The sequence below is a fragment of the Colletotrichum navitas genome (assembly GCF_030913465.1).
Source record: "Colletotrichum navitas strain CBS 125086 chromosome Unknown LY79scaffold_81, whole genome shotgun sequence".
Classification (NCBI taxonomy): domain Eukaryota; kingdom Fungi; phylum Ascomycota; class Sordariomycetes; order Glomerellales; family Glomerellaceae; genus Colletotrichum; species Colletotrichum navitas.
This window is the reverse complement of record NW_026850627.1, coordinates 86,034-105,235: the sequence shown is the minus strand read 5'-3', so window position 1 is coordinate 105,235 and position 19,202 is coordinate 86,034. Positions and strand designations below refer to the sequence as shown.

Here is a 19,202-nt window from a genome sequence, read left to right as displayed (position 1 = left end):
ACTCATTCAGACGGGAAAATTGCCTGTTCCATGTGCAGGCCGGGACCAAGGTATAAGGGTATGCATCCGACGCCAATGATATGCAACCAAGAACAAGCTAGACGCCCCTTTTCCGACCGATGACCATTACAAGCCAACCTCCAACCCAAAGCGCATTCATATTAACATGGTTGTCTGACATTGCCTCCCGCTCCAGGCGTTTCGTTGGTCAGGCTTAGTTAGTTAGGGACGGGCAAATCCTTGTTTCGCCTACACGATAGTGTCAGTTGCTGTCTTGGTAGAAGACGCGGATTAGGGGCGGATGACTAACCTTCATCTGTTCGATTCTGGCTTTTAGTTGGCTTGTCACTTCGGCAGCACGCTTCCAACTTTCCACGCCATTGCTGCTATGGTTGTTCGATGTCATACCGTTTCCTCCGCCGGACGGGTATGAAGGTGGCGGCATGTCATCAACGGGGGTGGCCACGTTGCTCCGGTAGCCTCTAGCAGGGCTGCCGCGGCCAGATGATGCACTGCCTGTATACCTGAGTTCTGGGCTGAGGGCCTTTGAGCGAGGGTAGTGGTGGTCTCCATTCTCCTTCTCCTCGGACATGTTGCTGGCGTAGCTAACGCGGTTGTGTCTGGCAGAAGATGAACCGAACGAAGCGTCGCGGTAGACGCCGACGTCGTCGTATGTCGGTGAAGTGAGGCCTACCATAGAGTTAGTCACAAGATGATGGTCAGAAAAGAATGCGTATGTTGGCTCACCGGGGCTGGCCATACCCGATCTAGAGTTGAGGCCCTCGGCGTGGTTGAGCGCCCTCTTGAGGCGGTCAAGCTCGCGTCTAAGGCGGTCGTTGGTCTGTTCCGTGGCCTCGGCATCGCTTCTTGCGCGGACCAGCTGTGTTTCCTTGGCCTTGATGCTGAGAACGTCGCGAGTGTGGTCTTCGATGAGGCCCGCGTTCTGGTTCTTGAGCTCCTGGATCTCAGACATGTACTTGCTCCTCTCGTGACGCATCTCTTCGACTTGGCGCGTGAGGCGCTCATTCGCAGCCCTCAATTCCTCCAGCTCGGCCCGCTCCATCGCGGTAAGCCCATCGGAGGGTGGTGGCGACGCAGGAGGCATTTGCACAGGGGCAGCAGCAGGCTTGGCAAGCGAGCGTCCGGCAAGGCCGCCGCGACCGAGACCAATGCGAGGTTGCGGTGGGGGAGGGGCGGGGTCGTCTTCGGGCATGATGGGAGCAGCTGCAGGACGACGAGGGGAGGCGGCGGAAGGTGCCCCAAGAGGCCGCTTCGACTTGAGACCAGCGAGACCCGATGGCTTCGGCATGCCCATCTTGGTGCCGGCTGGCTTGGGACGGGAGGAGGCTTGCGGAGAGAGGGGCTCGGGATCGTCTGGCGGGGGCGCAGCTGCTGCAGGCATTACCGGCTTCTTCATGGCCGGCTTCTTGCCTCCGACGAGCTTCTTCGGGGGCGGCGCCTTTGCTGCTGGAGGAGGCGCCTTAGGCTTCTCCTTGGCCTTGACTTGGGCGGTCTCAAAGAACTCCTTGATCTTGGTTTTGCGGATGTCGTCGAGGCCCTCCATGTGCGGGCCCATGCCACGCTCGCCAATAATCTTCATGACGGTACCCAGAATCTCGGCACCACCCGAGCGGAGGCCCTCGCTGGACTCGGACAGCAGCTTCTTGCCCGACTCGACAATAGAGGCGATTTCGGGCTTGCTGGGAACATCTCGGGTCGTCCTCAGACAGCGAATCAGGAACTTCATGGTGCCCTCCTTGACCTGGGGGTTCTTGTGAACGAGGTACGTGTTGATGTCCTCGAGACAATCTGTGAGGCTCGTCGCCAGGAACACTTGGTCCAGAGCGGCGCCCAGAGCGTCCGCCACCGACGCTTTCTTCTCCTTCAAGCGGTCCATGATGGGCTGCATGACGGTGGCGCGGTGCTTCGCGTAGCCGGATCTCAGACCTTTGGCCAAGACCTCGATACATTGCGCAGCCTGAGTGACGACGGCAACGTTGGCATCCTTCATGCATTTCGCGAGCCCGCGGTTGATCTCGTTGAAATCGCCGTCCTTGATTCTCGGGACGTTGATTGCAGCGTAGAGTCCCTCCACCGCTTCCTTTCTCTCCTTCCACTTGGATGATGCCAAGGCCTCGTTGAAGTTGGCGGGGACCTTTCCAAGCACGTCTTGGGGTTCTGCCAAGTCGAATGCGTCCATCTCGGCCGGCTCCTCGCCATAATCTCCGTCGTCTTCCTCCTCCCCTTCGGCTCCTGGAGGCGGGGCGCGGGCCATGGCGGCTTGCTGTGAGCGCAAGAAGCGTTCTTGCTTCGGGGCGGGTTCGGACTTGATCTTCTCGAATTGGGCCTCGAGGTCGGTCTGTTGCGTGGGCTTCAGGTCGCCCCAGAACATGGGCTTCATGGCCTCGCGCAGCCACCTGTAGAATTCGACGGCAAGGTTCGTCGCGGCGGCGCGAACATTCTTGTCGGCATGACCGAAAGCCTTGGGGAGGGCCTTCAGAACGGGTTTTGGGTCGACTGTCTTGCAGCCATAGCTGTGGTAGATGGCCGTCAGGGCGGTGATGGCGGCGGCGACGACCTTGGGCTGCTTATTGGAGAGGGCGGGGATGATCTCTTCAATGACGGGGCCAGCAACGTCGAGCTCGACGAGCAGGAGGAGGGCTTCCAGCGACGATTCTTTAGCGGCGGCGCGGGTTGAGGGTAGGCCCTTTTCGCATATAGGCCCTATCGTGACACCGCGCGTCCTTGTGCAGTGTTCCTTGCCGCCGAATTTGAGAAAGGCACAGTATGCGGCGAGACCCTCTTGTTGAGCGGCAACGTTGGAATCAGCGACGGCGCCTTTCCAGATGCCCGAGTCGGAAAGGAACGGTCTGAAGGCATTGTCGTACTCGTCGGCGGTGGCGGCGAATGCCTTGGCGGCCTCTTCGTAGGCTCCCTTTCGGACTTTCCACACCTAGAGGGCGTCAGCCGGCGGGTTACGGGGCGGCGCAAGGGGAGGAGCAGTATGATACCTTGTGGGCAAACCTATCCTGGAGGGGGATGGAGCTAAAGTCTTCTTCTTCGGCCATCAGGATGGAGTCTTTTTGCTGGGGCTGCGAAGGTTCGGAGGTGGTGTGCAAAGAGCAACGAGTCGGCGGGAGAGGAGGTGGCGAGTCGAAGGGAACCTCGTCCTTGTCGCGAGAGGCGGGTTTTCTGCTGAAGCTTGCTACTCGCCTGATTAGCTTGGAGAAGGAACGGGAATGCTTGAGGTGATGGCCCATGTTGGGAACAGAAGCGGGCTGAAGAGCTGCATGCAGGCGGCGGGAAGCAGCAGCAGCAGCAGCAGCAGCAATGACTGGAGGTGTCTATGGTGATATGGGCGGGACGTGACTTACAGTCGGGGACCGGGAGTGAGGAACAAGATTAGACGTTCCAAGATGGCCTAAGCAGCGGCGGGAGTATCTGGGTAGTTTAGGTCAGTGGACTGCTGTGCTGGTAGGTGCGAGCGAGACGGACAGGTATCTGGGTCGGCAGCGAAGATGGCAGACTTGGTTCCTTGAGGTTGTAGGAGCAGGAGTCTGGGGAAACAGGACAATGCGAGTCGAGGTATGTGCGAAGGTTCGGGTGGGAAAAGAATTGCGATGGAGGATCGCTGGGGAAGACTAGAGATGGGAGTTCCCGTAGCGTAGGTAGCGCGTCCGGTTAGTGTGCAGGTAAAGGTCAGTCCGGTCCGAGAGTTGGAACACTGGATGCGTGGATGTATGGATGTGTGTTTGTATCGTGTCGTGGGTATTGTGTGTATAGGTAGGAAAACGTGACTGGGGTTCCTATTTCTTTTGTTTGGCCAGCAACAGGAAGCACGGGGAAATTGTGGTTGTCGGGACAAGGGCGAAGGGGGGGGGCCAGAACAAGTGAATCATCAGACGTGTGTGTTTGTTGCAGCGCAGCCGACAGCGGGGTGGGGGTGGACCTGCCTAACCGCTGCGTAGGTACGGATACAGTACACTAGGTAGTGGCTGAAAGAGCGAGCGGCAGAGAGAGGCTTAAGCGTGAAGGTGGGCGGTCTGCATTGGGCACCAGTGTGCGGTTTTTTTTCTTCTTTTTCCCCCAATCCCCTTCTATTCCTTTTTTTTTTTTTTTTTTTTTTTTTGCAGTTATTTCTGACCCCGAACCTGACCTGACGGGTGTTTGTGTGGGGTTGCCTGCGAACACCAGGTAGTTAGGCACGATTGGGTCAGCGCAGGTCACATGATGAAACTGGAAATGTAGCCAATAGATAAGAGATGATACCGAATAAATGGGCTCATGCGCACTAGGCACTTGCACAGATAGATGTACCTAGGTACCTAGATACATTACCTAGGCAGGTAATGATCTCCTCATCTCAGTCCCCTCCTTGTCGAGACGTTGGGTTTAAATGAGCTGCGGTGGCTGCGTTTCTTCCTAAAGTACGGAGGAGCCTGTCAATAGTCCTTGCGGTTAATGCCAAGCCCACCCCATGAATCTAGACCCACTTTAACTATAATCTAGCCAATTAGAGTAACTAGATTAATCCCCTTTCTTTTTCTTAACTAGGGCCTTAGCAAGAGTAATTATTATAATAACAACAACAACAACAACAATAATAACACTACTTTTTTTACCTTATAACTATTGCTGTTATAGTGCACGTTGACCCTGTTATATAGGCAATTATTCTTGCCCTTTAAAGCTGTATTAGGGGTAAATTAGCTAACAAGGTAGCAAAAGCCCTAGGGATTTCTTAATGTATAGTTAAGGATATTCTTGTATAAGCAAAAAAGTATAGCTTTAACCTAACTACTCCTACCTTCTTTTTACTACCTAAGCACTATAACAATGCCCCCTAAACTAGCTAGCTAAAGAAGGCAATATAATTAATTAAAGAGCTTATCTTATAAAAGGTTTACTATAATTAATATAGTAGAGAAAAAATATATACTAATATTACTAGTAAGCTCTAAAGGGAGCTTAATATAGATATATTAGCCTTAATAGTCTACTAAATCCTTTAGTAATATAGATTTAGAAAGACTAAGCTAACAAGGAAACCTAGTCTATCTTAATAGATAAAATAAGATAGGCTTTCTTAGTGCCTAGCTTATTGCCACTAGACTCTTAAAGATTAGAAGAAGGTTATATAGTCTAATAAAATATTAGTTGTTCTATCTTATTATTATAGTAGTTATTATCTATAGTAATAAGTCTATAAGGCCTATATAAAGTTATATATTTATACTTAATAAAAGGGGTATACTAAGTTTATATTCTAAGGTTACTTTATATATAATAAGAAAGGCCTTTACTACTGTTAGTTACCTAAGTTAGCTATAATATAATAAGAAGCTACTGCTAAGGTTAAGGAGTTAAATAAGGAGTTAGAGCTAGTGAAGTGCCTTAAATAGGAACTAGAGAATAGGATAGCCTAGCTATAGCTCTAAAGGATCCCTAGCTATAAACTAACTTTTTGCTAAAACACCTATACTAGTAAGTTAGTCTATAAAGGCAAAGGAGGAATTAACTAGTACTATTACTAAAAGGAGATTCTTTTACCTAAGCTCTTCCTATTTATTACTAACAACTACCTACCTAGCACTATTATTTAAGAGGATAAAGCACCTTCCTATAATTATTACTATATCTACTATATATATACTGCCTATAATATTTAGAAGATACTCTAGTGTAGTAATAGCCTTAACCTTAACCTAATTAAACCCTACTGGCTATAGATAAAGCAATTTATAATAAAGAAGGGCGCACTAGTTAACTAGGCTGCTGCTATAAAGGCATAGGAAGAGTGCTAGTAAGCACTACCTTAGGAGAAAATCTAGGCTTAGATAGAACAGATCCTAGCCTATATTGAGGTAATTATTGCCCTTAACGGCGGCAACAAGTATAAGGAGGGCTAGCAAGCTGGCAAATACTGATTAGAGGTTAAATATAGTGAATAAAAGCCATCAAAAGCCTCAAATCTAGCTAACTTTGGCGCTCTTAAGGGTGCTCTTGAGGGTGCTCTTGGGGGTACGAAATGGTGGCAAATGCTGGCTGCAATTACTTTTGGTGGGTATCCCTGCAATTACCCTTGCCACTTGACATGGGGTGGGCTTGGCATTAACCGCAAGGACTATTGACAGGCTCCTCCGTAGGAAACATAAACATGGGCGGGAATTGTTCACTCCATGCTTGCATTGCATTGGCATTAATGGCCGTTGTGAGTTAGCCACTCAACAGATGGGAGGATGATCCTTCTGCTCCATTGATTTCTATAGTATTTATTGTCTGTCGGAGCATAATACGAAAGCCATAGGTAGGTATTTACTGCGTAGTGTACTCCGTAGGTCTATTAAACCGTGACGGAGTGAAACAGATTCTCCATCCAGGATGCCGCATGCGTCTTGTCTGTCTTCTCACTTTGATCTGGTCTCCGGACTGGGCTGACTGGGCTTGCTGTTGTGCACCGATGGCTGCAGCGACACACACCCGTCGCCTTATGCTCGAGGCCTTCCTTATCAATCCAGTCAAAGTCTGGCCCATTGCCATGGAAACGTACATGTATCTGTTTACATAGGTACGTACCGACTCTACAATACACCATCTACCCAGTACCTAGGTTTGGTAGGTAAGTGCTCAGATATGCAAGGTACCTCTGATGTACATACTTCGAGCCAGTCAAGTGATGTCAGTGAAGGAAAGACCGGGGCACATAACTAGGTAGTAGGAGACGGCAGATGGGGGCCAGCCGCCAGCCGCCAGCCGACTAGCAATCCTCGGTCCCTTGGAGCGGTGTGCTAGCCACTAGCCACATGGTGCCCTCCTCTCCTCTCCTGGGGATCGTCCTTCACTAGCCACATTTCATCCCACCTCCATTTGCTCGGCATCTGAAAGATTAGACAAGAGAAATGAGAGCGAGCACAGCACAGGACAGACAGAGTGCTTGCTTGCTTGCTGCATGCACCGCCTCATAAAGTCTCCCATCGAATCGCACCGGGTTTCTTCAAGGTGCTTCCCGCCCGTCGTCCGAAGCACATGAAACATTCTGCTGTCATTGTCGTCGCTACCGTCACTCACTAACACACTCACTTACTGAGCCTCACCCCTCGCCTCGCCGTCTTGTCTCGTCTCGTCTGCTACTTCTCCACGACAACCGCATCGAATATCATTCCAATTTCTGGCACTCCCAAAAAGTCAACAAATCCACTCTCAAGAGCCCAGACATGCTGCCCGACGCTTGGGAGCCCAACCCCTGAACACGTCGAGACCGAGAGACTGAGAAAGACTGATACAGAGAGAAAGAGAACAACACCACCAACACCGACACCGCCTTTCCCAACGCACCCCCGACTCCACGAGCATCTGCCACTCGGCCCCCCTGGCCACCTCTCTCCCCTCCCCCCGTTTCGGCCCTGACCCTTTGCTAAGTCCCGTTGCCGCAACAAAATATCCGCTTGACAAGGCTGCCAATCCCCAAAACCCCTCAGATCCAACTTGCACACACACACACACACGCACACGCACACGCAAAACCATCAGCCTCGCCCGCTACTTTGCACCCAACCCTCCCACCTGCTTGCTTTGACTGCACTGCACGTGTCGCGCCCATTGCGGTTGCTGCGACCACCGCCGCCGCAGCCGTCGCCGCCACCACCACCTCCGTCACCAACACTACCACTATCAGAGACGGAATCCCGAGCACCAAAGCACCGGGCCACAAACTTGCCGACATCGTCGATAAAGCATTCACCGAATTCTCTCGGCTCTTCCCTGCTTCTTTTGGTTCTGCGCCCTGCTGTGAAACCCCTACATCTCGCGCTCTGCGGTTCTACATCCCCATTGCTCCCCTTCGGCTGGCATCTACGATCATAAGTCAGGATGAGCCAAATCCTGACCCCTCGGCAGGCTGACGAGCTGTTGGTTCCCTCCCCCCTCCACCCCCTTGCCCGGCGATCCCTCTTTTGTACCCCTCGACTGACCCCGAGACTCTATAGGCACAAGGCCATCATTGCATACCTCTCGTCGAGCAACCTCCCTAATTCCGCCAATGCTCTCAGGGAAGAGCTGCAGATCGGCGATTCCTTCGACGATGCCACCTCCAAGAAGTATGAGGGCCTGCTGGAAAAGAAATGGACCAGTGTGGTGCGCCTGCAAAAGAAGGTACGTCGCTCGACGTCCCATCACTTGCGCCCGACAGCCTTGACTGATTTCGACATTGCCAGATAATGGAACTCGAGTCGCGGACCGCTACGCTACAGTCAGAAATCGACAACGCGACGCCGACCTCGCTCTCCCGGCGAAACCAGGACCCCGCCAGCTGGCTGCCCCGTTCCCCCGCTCGACACACCCTCCAATCCCACCGCGACCCGATTACCTGCGTAGCGTTCCATCCCGTCTTCTCGTCTCTTGCCTCGGGCTCAGAGGACTACACCATCAAAATCTGGGACTGGGAACTGGGCGAGCTGGAGAGGACCATCAAGGGACACACCAAGGCGGTACTGGACGTCGACTTTGGAGGCCCACGGGGGGCTACCCTCCTCGCATCGTGCTCGAGCGACTTGACGATCAAGCTGTGGGATCCCTCAGACGAGTACAAAAACATCCGAACCCTGCCCGGCCACGACCATAGCGTTAGCGCGGTCCGGTTCATTCCCTCAGGCGCGGCCGGCGCTACGGGCAACCTTCTGGTTTCTGCGAGTCGCGACAAGACATTGCGCATCTGGGATGTATCCACGGGATACTGTGTCAAGACGCTGCGAGGCCACGTAGACTGGGTACGCGACGTCTGCCCGTCGCCGGACGGCCGCTTCCTTCTGTCAGCTGGAAACGACCAGACGGGCCGACTTTGGGACATCAGCGCCGCCAACCCCGAAGTGAAGCTGATGCTAGTTGGCCACGAGCACGTTGTCGAATGCTGCACGCTTGCGCCGCCCGCCTCCTACAGCCATCTAGCGACGCTGGCCGGCCTGAAGAAGCCACCGCCAGCAACAAACACTGCTGAATTCATGGCGACAGGGAGCCGTGACAAGGCCATCAGGTTATGGGATGCTCGAGGAAACTGCATCAAGACTCTCACTGGCCACGACAACTGGGTCCGAGCTCTGGTCTTCCACCCCGGCGGCAAGTACCTGCTCAGCGTGTCCGACGACAAAACTTTACGATGCTGGGACCTGGCCCAGGAAGGCAAATGTGTCAAGGTGCTCGACGATGTACACGGCCACTTCGTCTCGTGCTTGCGCTGGGCACCTGGTATCGTACGCGAGGCGGCGACAAACGGAGACGGCGCCAACGGCGCCAACGGAACACCAACCAAGGCAGCAGCGAAGCCCCAAGATGTACAGATTCGCTGTGTCATTGCAACAGGAAGTGTGGACCTAAACGTGCGCATCTTTGCCAACTAGGCGTTCCGACCAAAGAGGGCCCGAAGCGATGCTACAGCAGCCGGAGGACGATGCGATGCGGCTGGCCTCTGGGCAGACGAGGCAAAGATGCCGGGCCGCCATCGGACCACGGCGAGAAGCAGATACAGACAGAATCACGCCGTAACGACTCACGAGAAAGATGCAAATGCAAATGGGATAAACTGGAGGCAAGGCGTCAAAAAGGGGGGGATCAAAAAAGTAGGGCGTACCAATCTGGCGATTACGTGAGGCCTTGGCTGACGATGTAGAATTTTAAGGGGAGACTGTACATGAACCGAATAGATACCCGCAACCTCGCTAGGACTTTCATTTTCACTTTGACGCATTCGCATCGCTGCTTGAAACGGCCATCCGCGCCAGTCGGGGACAGGGAGAGAGCAGCAGTATTGAGGGTTGCCGACGGGGCAGCGTCCGAGTGCGGCGTTGGTTTCAAGTGGACGGCGCCATCTCCAACTGGGCTAGCTAGTCTAATATCCCAAGCTTTTTGTTTTTGGATAGTCAATCAAGAAACGACCAGGCGGGATGAACGACTGTTGACAGCACGAATCTCCGCCGAGGTTTTAATTAATCCTCAAACTACTTCGATTAAGGAACAGGTGGGGGGAAAAGAAAATAGGGTATCCTATGCGCCTCGCGTGGTAACGGCGCATTGTGCTCATAAGCGTCTCCGCACACATTGAACTGACAGTGACATCCCCATCCCATCAGCTGAGTATTATATGGATGTATTGCACCGCTGCCCCGCTGCTCTCCGGTGGCCCAAATTATGTCACGTCACGTCTCGCCTCGTCCAATGTGCTCCTCAACCATGGTATGCCTGGTGCCAGTGGACCTCGGTCCTTCCGCTGCGGTGGTACGTGGCCAGAGGGATACCGCACTGCCGGTCGTTAGCATCCTATTTCCACGCACCATACGTCTGTGGGGGAAGAGAGAGGGAGAAAGGAGATGAGAAAGAAAAAGAAAAAAAAGGCATACCTTGTAGCACTTGTGCCTCGCGTCCTTGAGCGACGTGAAGAGGTACGGGATGCAGCCGAGGCAGCTCACGAAGCAGACGATGGCGGCCAGGGCGTGGGTGAAGCCGCCGGACGAGTACTCGACGGCGGTGACGCCGCGGGCGTGGCAGTCGGGGCACTCGACGGGGGCCGGGTGCGGGCCCAGGGCGGGCAGCGGGGTGCCGTAGGGCTGGAAGTTCTGCGGGCCGCCGGCCTGCATCGGGAAGCTCTGCTGCTGCTGCTCCTGGAGCGGGGGGCTGTACCCGCCGTAGGCCCGGGGTTGGGGGGTGTCATTTGGCGGGCCGCCGTACTTGGGCATCGCGGCGGCGGCAGCGGTGGTGGTGCCGGTCTGTTGTTGTTGATGCTGGTACTCGGGTGGCGGGCCGGAGGGGGCGGAGTTGTCCAAGCCGGGGGCCTCGACGGGGGGCTGTTGCTGGGCTGGTTTGTCCATGATGGCGTGTGACGATACGTGCGTGGGTTGGTCCTTTCGCTACCCAAGTGATGAATGTGGTGTCGGCAGGCTGTGTTCGAAGTGAAGAGATAGAGCGAGAGAGATAGAGGAAGAGGAGGGAGAAAAGGGGAGGGGAAGGCTGGGGTGGTCAAGGGCAGTAAAAGAGAGAGTTTGATGACTTATACCAAGAGCCCGATGAGTGACGGCCAAGTCCATTCAAGTCATGTTCACTTTTTTTTGGGCGTCGAGGGTGCTTGTTGACTGCGTGTACACTCTCGTACCGGGCAAAGCCGAAGGGGAGGAAACATCAGACGAATAGAGGCCGAGGGTTGGTGCGAGTGCCTCCCACCCCGCCCTTTCTCCCCTCTCTACTTGCCGCAGCCATGGCTATGTCTGTAGGTGCGGGTGTGTGTGTATGTCCGTGTATGCGCGGACAGCCGATGCAGGTACACACAGACCGGGGAAGCTGGTTGGACGACAGGCTTGTATTGTAGTATACGAGGGAAGGGCACGCGGAGAGACAGGAGCCAGCTGCGAGTCTTAGCTACATTACGCACAAACAGTATCCGTATACACTAGGTAGTCAAGTGCTTGGCTTGGCATGATTCAATGAGTGTGAAAGGGTGAAGAACGAGGAGGGGGTGATAACATGGCCACGGGGGTGGTCCACGCCACGGCATTCATGCTGAGAGGCAAAGCATACCTGCAGTGGTACAGGTAAGAGGGCGATACTACGTAGAGGGGCGGGATTGCCATAGGGTGCGGTAAGCCACGACATGCACGTTAGGTCAAGTAGGACTGCCAAGCGGGAGGCATGATATCATGATCTGTATACTTGGGATTCGGGGGGATGGATGAATTGAGATTGACTGCGCCTGTAGCATGCGTTTAGGTGATTGGGGGACATGGTAGTACGATCAGGAGTATGATCAGCAGTATTGGCCAGCTCCAAGATGAGAAGAATCGAATCGCGACAGCAGAATCCCTCCCCCAAGGCCTGGTGGCGATGTCACGTCATGTGATGCCGCCCCGGGCGTTCCTTGCGGGTCTTTGGTAGTCGCCGGCCGGGGTGTGGGGGTGAAGTGCTCAGCCACACTCGGCTGTGTCAGCCACATTCTGCACTCGCCACACGTGGAACGGTAACGGACCCCCGGCACACACGCTTGTCTGTGGCTACTGTCGCTCATCTCATCGCGCACCCCGTCCTTGCGGATATTGGCCAGTAGAGAATCCGGGCGAGGCGCTTTGACAGGATGCAGTTGCTCAACAAATGGTACCTATTGCTGCCTGGGAGGCTGCGCAAAGCCTGCTGATCAATGCTCAGAGCACGATCCTGTGACGAAGGGGCCGACGTAGTAGTGGAAGCCCTTTTTGTATTCACCAAGAGGCGCTCCTGTGCGTATGTTTTTCGAGCACACCTTGAATGCAGTCACGGTCGATAGTGCGGCGGAAGACGAGCATCTGCGGTACTGATACTGCCTGTATCGATGTGTCTGTCGGGACGACCCGGCGACCTATGCCTCCCCCTCTTCTATAAGCTAATGCGAACGTGGATGTTGAGAGACGTATGGAAATTGTACAAGTATCGCTTGTGACTACAAATAAACTCGTTAGAGACCGTTCTTTGTTGTCGATACAATATTAAGGTGAGAGATGCGGTTTTGATGCGCAGAATTCAAGGCAAGCAAGAGCAAAAGACAATCAGAATCAGACTTAGCCAGTATATAATAAGCAAACGACACCAAGGTATACAAGTTTGCGAGCATTCCGCTTGCTTAAACCTCTTTCCAATCCAAACTATGCAGTCCCCTGGTCTCACGTTCAAACCAATTGACAACAGCCCGTGTTCCATTAGGTACATGACCCGCGGGTCGCCGGACACCTTGACATACTCTGGGATGGAGTAGTGGTACTCGACGGCGGTGATGGACGCCCGGAAAATCGAGGGCAGCCACGCGCGCAAGTGCAGATCCTCGTTGTCGTGGAAGACGTTGGGCATGCGTTCGGCAATCTCCCAGAGCCTGGCCAACCGATGGAAGCGAAGATTTCCATCTTACATCAAAAGAAGCATGGAGGTCACCCTGCTGTGTGTAGCCCGAGAAAGAGCAACCCCTCGGCCCAGCCCGCCTGTTCACCGACTATCTACCCGCGGGACACTGTCCACCACCTAAAGATCCCGGCACAGGACACGAGCGTTCGGACATGGTTATTAGGAATCTGATAGCAGAACCTGCCTCTAGGTAGTATCGCCGGATGAGAAAACAAAGCCACCGGGGCGAAAGGTGAAAAGAAGATAAGTGCCATCAAGGCAGATAAACGGAAGCAAAGCCACGAAGGGAAGTAGGCAGATCGTGGGACGCCAGATAGGATGCTAGTCCTGGAAGGCTAAGGTCGTCTACTTAGCACCAGGACTTGATGGTTCACGGAAACGAGCTTTGATATATAAATGTATGTATATAGCTCCTACTCCGTCACCCGCTGAGGCATTCTTGAGTCTTGTCCACAACGCCGAGGTGGGTGAGGTCGATGTAAGGTAGCGCTAACTTGGCAGAACTGACGCAAAACATGTATGAGCTTGTACCAAAAAGAATCCCGTCGCGAAGCCTGTAGAAGCGCTCCCTTCACTGGGAATGCCAGGCGGCTGCGGCTGCTTCAGTGAAGGCGGCCTGCATACTTGCCGCTACAAAATGCAGTGTCTCTCCTCGTCTAATGACAACACAGAATGTATCCCCTTCGTCTTGTGTCGGATATTCGTGCGATACAACATCCTATAGGGACATGGCCACGTCGTAATGATATGATGGTATGATCCTCTGTACGTCTCGTTCACTCATTGGTCTGCTCCCATGCCCGTCTGTTAGCCCAAACATTGTGCAGCTGGGGAATAATTCTCCAGCGTCTTCAGCCCGGCCACGTATCCAGCCAACAAAGTTCCTCAGCAACCTCATGTTTTACCGCTGCGGAGGTTTCAATATGGTGACGCGGGATCGACCAAGAGTACCTATATTGGGCGGATTACCATAATGAGGAACGGGGGAAACGTGGAGGAGGGTGCCCAAGCCAGGCAAGGGGGAGAGAAATAACATGACGAGGTTTCCACTTCCCGGAACTTTTTTCCCCCTCTTAGCTCTTTGGCTTCCGTACGATCTCTTTTCTTATTGTGTTTATTTATTTATTATATATTCTTAGCATCGGGGCACGATATTTACATAACCGGCATCTGATTGAATTGTGAGATTTGCAGTGGCCCAAACCCGCAACTCATTGTTTCATTCTGGCCCCCAGGAGCCAGAGTTCTCAAACCCGAGTATTGCCATGGAGGGAAAAGCTGTTCTCGACGGAGCCTCTCTTTCCTCTTTCCTCTCAGCTAATGGTGACTGTAAAGCTCGACTTGGCCCGGCCAAGGGACTGCCACAGGTACCGTTTCTAGGGAAGCTGGGACTACCTGACAGTCTCGGTACCGGAGGGAACCGGCAGACCTTTCGTTTCCACACGCAGTAAAGACTTCTGAACAAACACATATGATGGCTTGCCATCGACGGAAGGATTACAGCTACTTTCGGTTCCTGAGGAACCCGCATGGTACAGCAAAGAGGGTATTGGATGCACAGTGTGATACGTCTACATGATGGCGCGTAAGCTCTCAAGAGCTGGCGGCATCGCTGGTTTGGACCTACAAGGCCTGCTCAATGGTGGCAAAGCCCTTGACGAATTCCGCCTGGACCGAATTCAGGTTCTTGACGTCCTCGGGGAGGACGTCGTCTCTCCACCACTCGAACCACGCGCTAATCTCCTCAAAGTTCGCGTCTTCCAAGCCAAGCCATTCGGACAGCTTCTCGTGCCACAGCGGGAACACTTCTGCGACAATAACCTCGCCCATTACCTTGGGCGTCAGGATGCCGGACCACCCGAGCACGCCTGTGAGCATGGGGAGGTAGGGTTCCTGGTCGCTCGGGTCGACCCTGAAGTTCTTGCGTAGGTAGCGGCCCATCGCCGGCAACACATGGCTCATGATCAGCGGGCGCCATTGGTCGCCGAGCACATCGCGCCACTGTTCCAGGCCCGGGATGACGCCACGGTCAAACTCCCACACGTCAATCAGCTGCCTGTATTTCCTGCGCACATCGGCGACCAGTCCTGTGCCTTTGGGCTCCAGGTGGTACGATGGCAGGTACTGGAGCCAGGGGAACAGCCAGAGGTGAGGCAGCTTGTGGCTCTGCCGCTTCTTCTTCGGGTTCCACTCCGTCACAGCCGTTTCCAGATTGCGGACGACGGCATCGAGAAACTGCGCACGAACGAACGCTGGCAACAGGTCTGACCAGGCCTCCAGGACAGCCAGAAGCGGCGTAGGGTCGAAGACATCCCAGTCGCGGACGGCCGAAACGGCCCTTGTGTACCAAAGCTTGTACATCATGGTCTCGTAGGGCGTCGTCGCCTTTTGGTGCTGGCGATAGAGGTCGTTGGCATTCAGACCAGTCGACTCCCAATTGTTGACGGTCTTGTGACCCTCGCCAGATTTTGTGAAGATGCTTCCCAATCCCTTCAGCTCTGTGGCAAACCGAGTCGGTTGCTCGAGCAGGTTCCAATCGGGGTCACGGAAGAAAGGGTGAATAGCTGCGACGGCGAGATCCGCAGTTTCGTCGGTCGTCGGTCCGATATGTTGAACTGCTTTCTCCAGGCAGCGGATGACGTCCTCCCATTCGGTGGCTGAGGGGAGCTCATCGGTGACGATGTTGGAAAAGACTTGAAGCCTGCCCAGGTCCGAGGCGAGGTCCGCCATCTCCTGCTCCCTCTCGCGCAGCTCCAAGTCGACCCATGTCTTGCGCTCTTCCAGATTCCGCCATTCCTCCGAGAAAGCTGCCAAATCCGCGTGTGCTCTCTTGACCAACTTGCGAGCAGCCACCACCTCGGGGGACTCGACGACTGCAGAGGAGGTCGGGGTCAGGAGTCCGGACGCGGTCGTCAAAAGCTTGTTGCCCGGCCCTGTCATGTCCAGAATGGGGGCGAAAGCCTCTGGAATGTGAAGGCCGGGGGCAGACTTCTTGATTTCTTCCGCCGTCATGTACTTGGGCTTTTGCCGTTTCGGGGTGCTGGCGCCGCTGCCGCCTGCGCTGGCCGTCTTCTTCTTTCGCTCCCTCTTCCTCTTTTTTTCTTCCTCATCCGAATCAACGACCTCCTCGCCCCTCAACTTGGCCTGTCGCTTTTCCTCCTTTCTCTCGTGCTCCGACTTCTCCTTTACCGCACCTAGACCAACGCCTTGCGGTCGAAGGTGCGCTTCGATGATGACGCTTCGGCCTTGCCCCTCCTTTCCGAGACCAGCGCCCTCTTGGTAGCCCATCTTTGCCATCATTCGCGCGCCAAACGACTTTGGGTTGGGCTTTGCCTTGCCCTTGGCACTGAAGGCACTGGGATGGACCACCTTTGGCGTGGAAGGTGCATCTTGTACATCGGGTCTCAAGACGGGTACGTTGGCGGATGAGGGTACGAAGCCGCGACCGAACGGGGTTTTGCCGTCGAACTTAGTCTTCGCAAACGATCGCACGGGAGCACCAGCTGCGTCAGCGTCGTCGTCGCTCTCCGCGGCTCGGGCAGGCTTGAAGCCCAAGCCACGCTGCGCTCCGCCGAACCCCAGCCCGACGCCGCCAACCTCATCTTCATCATCGTCGCCGTCGTCGTCGTCGTCGTTATCGTTATCTTCATTCGAGTCGTCCGAGTATTCCTTGGCGTCCGTGTCGTTTGTTTTATCGTCTTGATCGAGGGTAGTGGTGCCCTTAGAGACGAAGCTCATGCCCTTGCTGCGCAGAGTCTTCTTCTTCCACCGCCGTCCGGGACCATCGTCTTCGCTGTCGGATCCAAATATTCCCAGCGCGGCGCTCTCCTTGGTGTTGCCAACGCGCCGGCGCTTTCGTGGGTTCAGGTCGCCAAAGTCGTCGCCTTGGGATGGGTCTGTGACGGGCGCGAGGTAGTCATCGTCGTCTTCTTCTTCCGACTCGGAAGAGTATTGCGCGGCGGACTTCTTCGTCAGACGAGAAGGATCGAACGTGGGAAAGCTGGCCATGCTGTTAGTTAGGCACGATGCGGCGCAAACCAATTGGAGAATTACGTGCAAGATGTTGCGACGAGACTACTTTTTTGGAGGAGAAAGCATCATGCAGCCAGGCATCCTTCCCGCCCCCACGGGCGATAGCTGGAGTGGGTCGCTGCTGTTTCTTATCTTCACGTGATCAGCAATGCGATAACACTGACCTCATCAACATTCATTAAGTGCATACCATTTCATTTACATATAGGGGTGGTTCGTATATAGGGTAGGGCACAGTATTCGTTGAAGAACTAATCGCTTAAGTAGCCATGACACACATCCCAGGCGACGGCAGTCCCAAAGCCACCTTGATCTGCGTCGGAATATTCTTGTCAAATTCCGTTCATCTACAAATCGCGAATGCCGGCCTCCAGACTCTCCTTGAATGGTGTCCAGCCCTTCTGGCCAAAGTATTTCTGCAATAAAGCCTCGGCCTTGGCGGCCGGTGGAAGCTCGGTGAGGTCACGGCCCACATCGGCCGGCTTCTCCGGAATCAATTTGTTGTCGGGCCTGAGCTCGCGGAGCGCATCAATGAAGTCGGACGTGGTGACGCGATTCGCGGAACCCCAGATTCTCTGCGACTTGACCGGCTCGGCGAGCAGGGCGATGGCATGGAGACGCGCGACGTCGGCAACGTCTACGGAGAGTTCTAATTGCGGGCTGCGTTAGCCGAGCGAACTTATCCTGACAGCCTCATACACTACACTTACGCGGCATGAGCGTCTGCAACATGGCCAATTCACCCTTCAACACGCCGCGGGCGAAGCCCATGGTCGAACCATGTATCTCCGGGTGAAGAATCTCTCCCATCTGAAGGCGAGTTAGGTTGGAAGCCGGCCTTCACGGAGAAGCTTGAGTACTTACGGCGAAGTTGGGCAAGATGGTGTTGAATACGTAACCGGGCTTGTGTTCTTGGACCCACTTCCAAGCAGCTCGCTCTCCCTCGGCCTTGGAGGCCGAGTAAACCACGGCTGCCTTGAATTCTTTAGGGGTATTCGGGTCCCAGGCCGCCTTGATCGCGGCTTCGTTGTACGTGCCTGATAGCCCCGGTCAGCATTCGCGCTCTTTCCTGAGAAATCACGGAATAGAATACATACTCTCGTCGACATAGTTCTTCTGGTCAGGGACAACGAGCGATGCTGCGAAAGCAGAAGAGGTGAGAACGACGCGCTTGACAGAAGGTTGCTTCGCGGCAGCCGCCAAAATGCTCTCGGTTGCCTTCACTACCCAAGGAATGACGGTGTTGGGGTCTTCGCCGAAGGTCATGTCAGAAGCCTTTGGACTAAATGTTAGCATTCCAACACAGAAATCCCATCTCGGGTACGGAAACGTGGTGTAAAAGCTTACCACACTGGCGACGCCGGCAACATCAGTCAGAATCTTCTCGAGAGCCTCCGGATCGTCGAGGCGAGGAACAATGACCTGCTCATAGACACCTTCGCCGTACTTGTTCTTGAACAGCTCGGTGAGCCATGGCTTGTCGGATCGGACAGTGCCGCGGACGCGGTAGCCCAGCTCGAGCAGAGTGTTGGCGACATGAGAGCCAATGTATCCGTTGGCTCCGGTGACGAGGACGAGAGATCCCTTGGGAAGTGCGGTAAGTTCCGACATGGTGTTGGATAAACTTGACGTCACCTTTATGTGTGGGTACTCGGATAGCTAGTAGTTGTAGGGGGCGGGAGAGTGCTGAATCGTATTGGGCGCGATGATTACTTGATAAGATGAAGAGGATATTCACAAGAACGCAGAGTCTCACGGCACTCCTGCTGTTTAAGTAGTAGTAGCATCAGCCAAATATGGCAACCTGTTTGCGGAGTTCAACAGAATCCTGCGATTACTAAATTCACAGATTCCAATAGAAGCGGATCTCTGCTTAGGAACCCCCCCTCCTCTCTCCTTCTTGGCGGGGTTCGGCGTCCGGCGTTTGGATATAGGTCCATACCCTGTAGGCAGCAGCACCCAGAGCTTTGACGAATGACGTAAGGCATGATTGTCACCACCCACCTGGACGGGCGCTGAGGGTGACTATGATCTACCTATCATGGGTAACAGATGGTGGCTGCTTTGTAATAGGTGTTTCCTCAAACGAACGCATGCATGCCGTCTTACATCTGGCTGGCAAGTTACTAAGTTGACTCTATCAAACAATGCGCTTATTTCTCACCAATTCATGATGCACAAATCGTACAAGATTTCGTCATCCAGTTCCGGTCCGTAGTGCTGACCTGCAGCCCAGTTTGAATCTGATATTCGCGGCTGTATAT

General features: G+C 54.2%; 5 protein-coding genes across 5 annotated transcripts; 1 reads left to right on the top strand and 4 right to left on the bottom strand.

The window, feature by feature from the left end:
• Nucleotides 1–222: 222 nt before the first annotated feature.
• LY79DRAFT_583235 (spindle pole body component alp14) lies at nt 223–3,260 on the bottom strand (the record flags this gene model as incomplete). Its single annotated transcript, XM_060560311.1, has 3 exons — nt 223–249; nt 311–2,953; nt 3,012–3,260. 3 exons carry the CDS (start codon nt 3,258–3,260, stop codon nt 223–225), a joined length of 2,919 nt encoding a protein of 972 aa, XP_060409621.1.
• A 4,609-nt stretch (nt 3,261–7,869) lies between these two features.
• Nucleotides 7,870–9,392, top strand: LY79DRAFT_524559 (WD domain-containing protein; the record flags this gene model as incomplete). Its single annotated transcript, XM_060555639.1, has 3 exons — nt 7,870–7,907; nt 7,986–8,151; nt 8,214–9,392. 3 exons carry the CDS (start codon nt 7,870–7,872, stop codon nt 9,390–9,392), a joined length of 1,383 nt encoding a protein of 460 aa, XP_060409620.1.
• An 823-nt stretch (nt 9,393–10,215) lies between these two features.
• Nucleotides 10,216–10,856, bottom strand: LY79DRAFT_593544 (LITAF-like zinc ribbon domain-containing protein; the record flags this gene model as incomplete). Its single annotated transcript, XM_060561571.1, has 2 exons — nt 10,216–10,290; nt 10,389–10,856. The coding sequence occupies 2 exons, from the start codon at nt 10,854–10,856 to the stop codon at nt 10,216–10,218; spliced, it is 543 nt and encodes a 180-aa protein (XP_060409619.1).
• Nucleotides 10,857–14,045: 3,189 nt separating this feature from the next.
• On the bottom strand, nt 14,046–17,098 carry LY79DRAFT_567032 (tuftelin interacting protein 11). The gene has a single exon (XM_060558864.1). The coding sequence runs from the start codon at nt 16,912–16,914 to the stop codon at nt 14,530–14,532; it is 2,385 nt and encodes a 794-aa protein (XP_060409618.1). The 5' UTR covers nt 16,915–17,098; the 3' UTR covers nt 14,046–14,529.
• Nucleotides 17,099–17,285: 187 nt separating this feature from the next.
• LY79DRAFT_524579 (NAD dependent epimerase/dehydratase) lies at nt 17,286–18,549 on the bottom strand (the record flags this gene model as incomplete). Its single annotated transcript, XM_060555642.1, has 5 exons — nt 17,286–17,587; nt 17,649–17,748; nt 17,803–17,975; nt 18,036–18,213; nt 18,286–18,549. The coding sequence occupies 5 exons, from the start codon at nt 18,547–18,549 to the stop codon at nt 17,286–17,288; spliced, it is 1,017 nt and encodes a 338-aa protein (XP_060409617.1).
• Nucleotides 18,550–19,202: the final 653 nt, after the last annotated feature.

Excerpts from the sequence above, each read along its gene's own strand:
- LY79DRAFT_567032 (XM_060558864.1), bottom strand. The coding sequence starts at position 16,914 with ATGGCCAGCTTTCCCACGTTCGATCCTTCTCGTCTGACGAAGAAGTCC.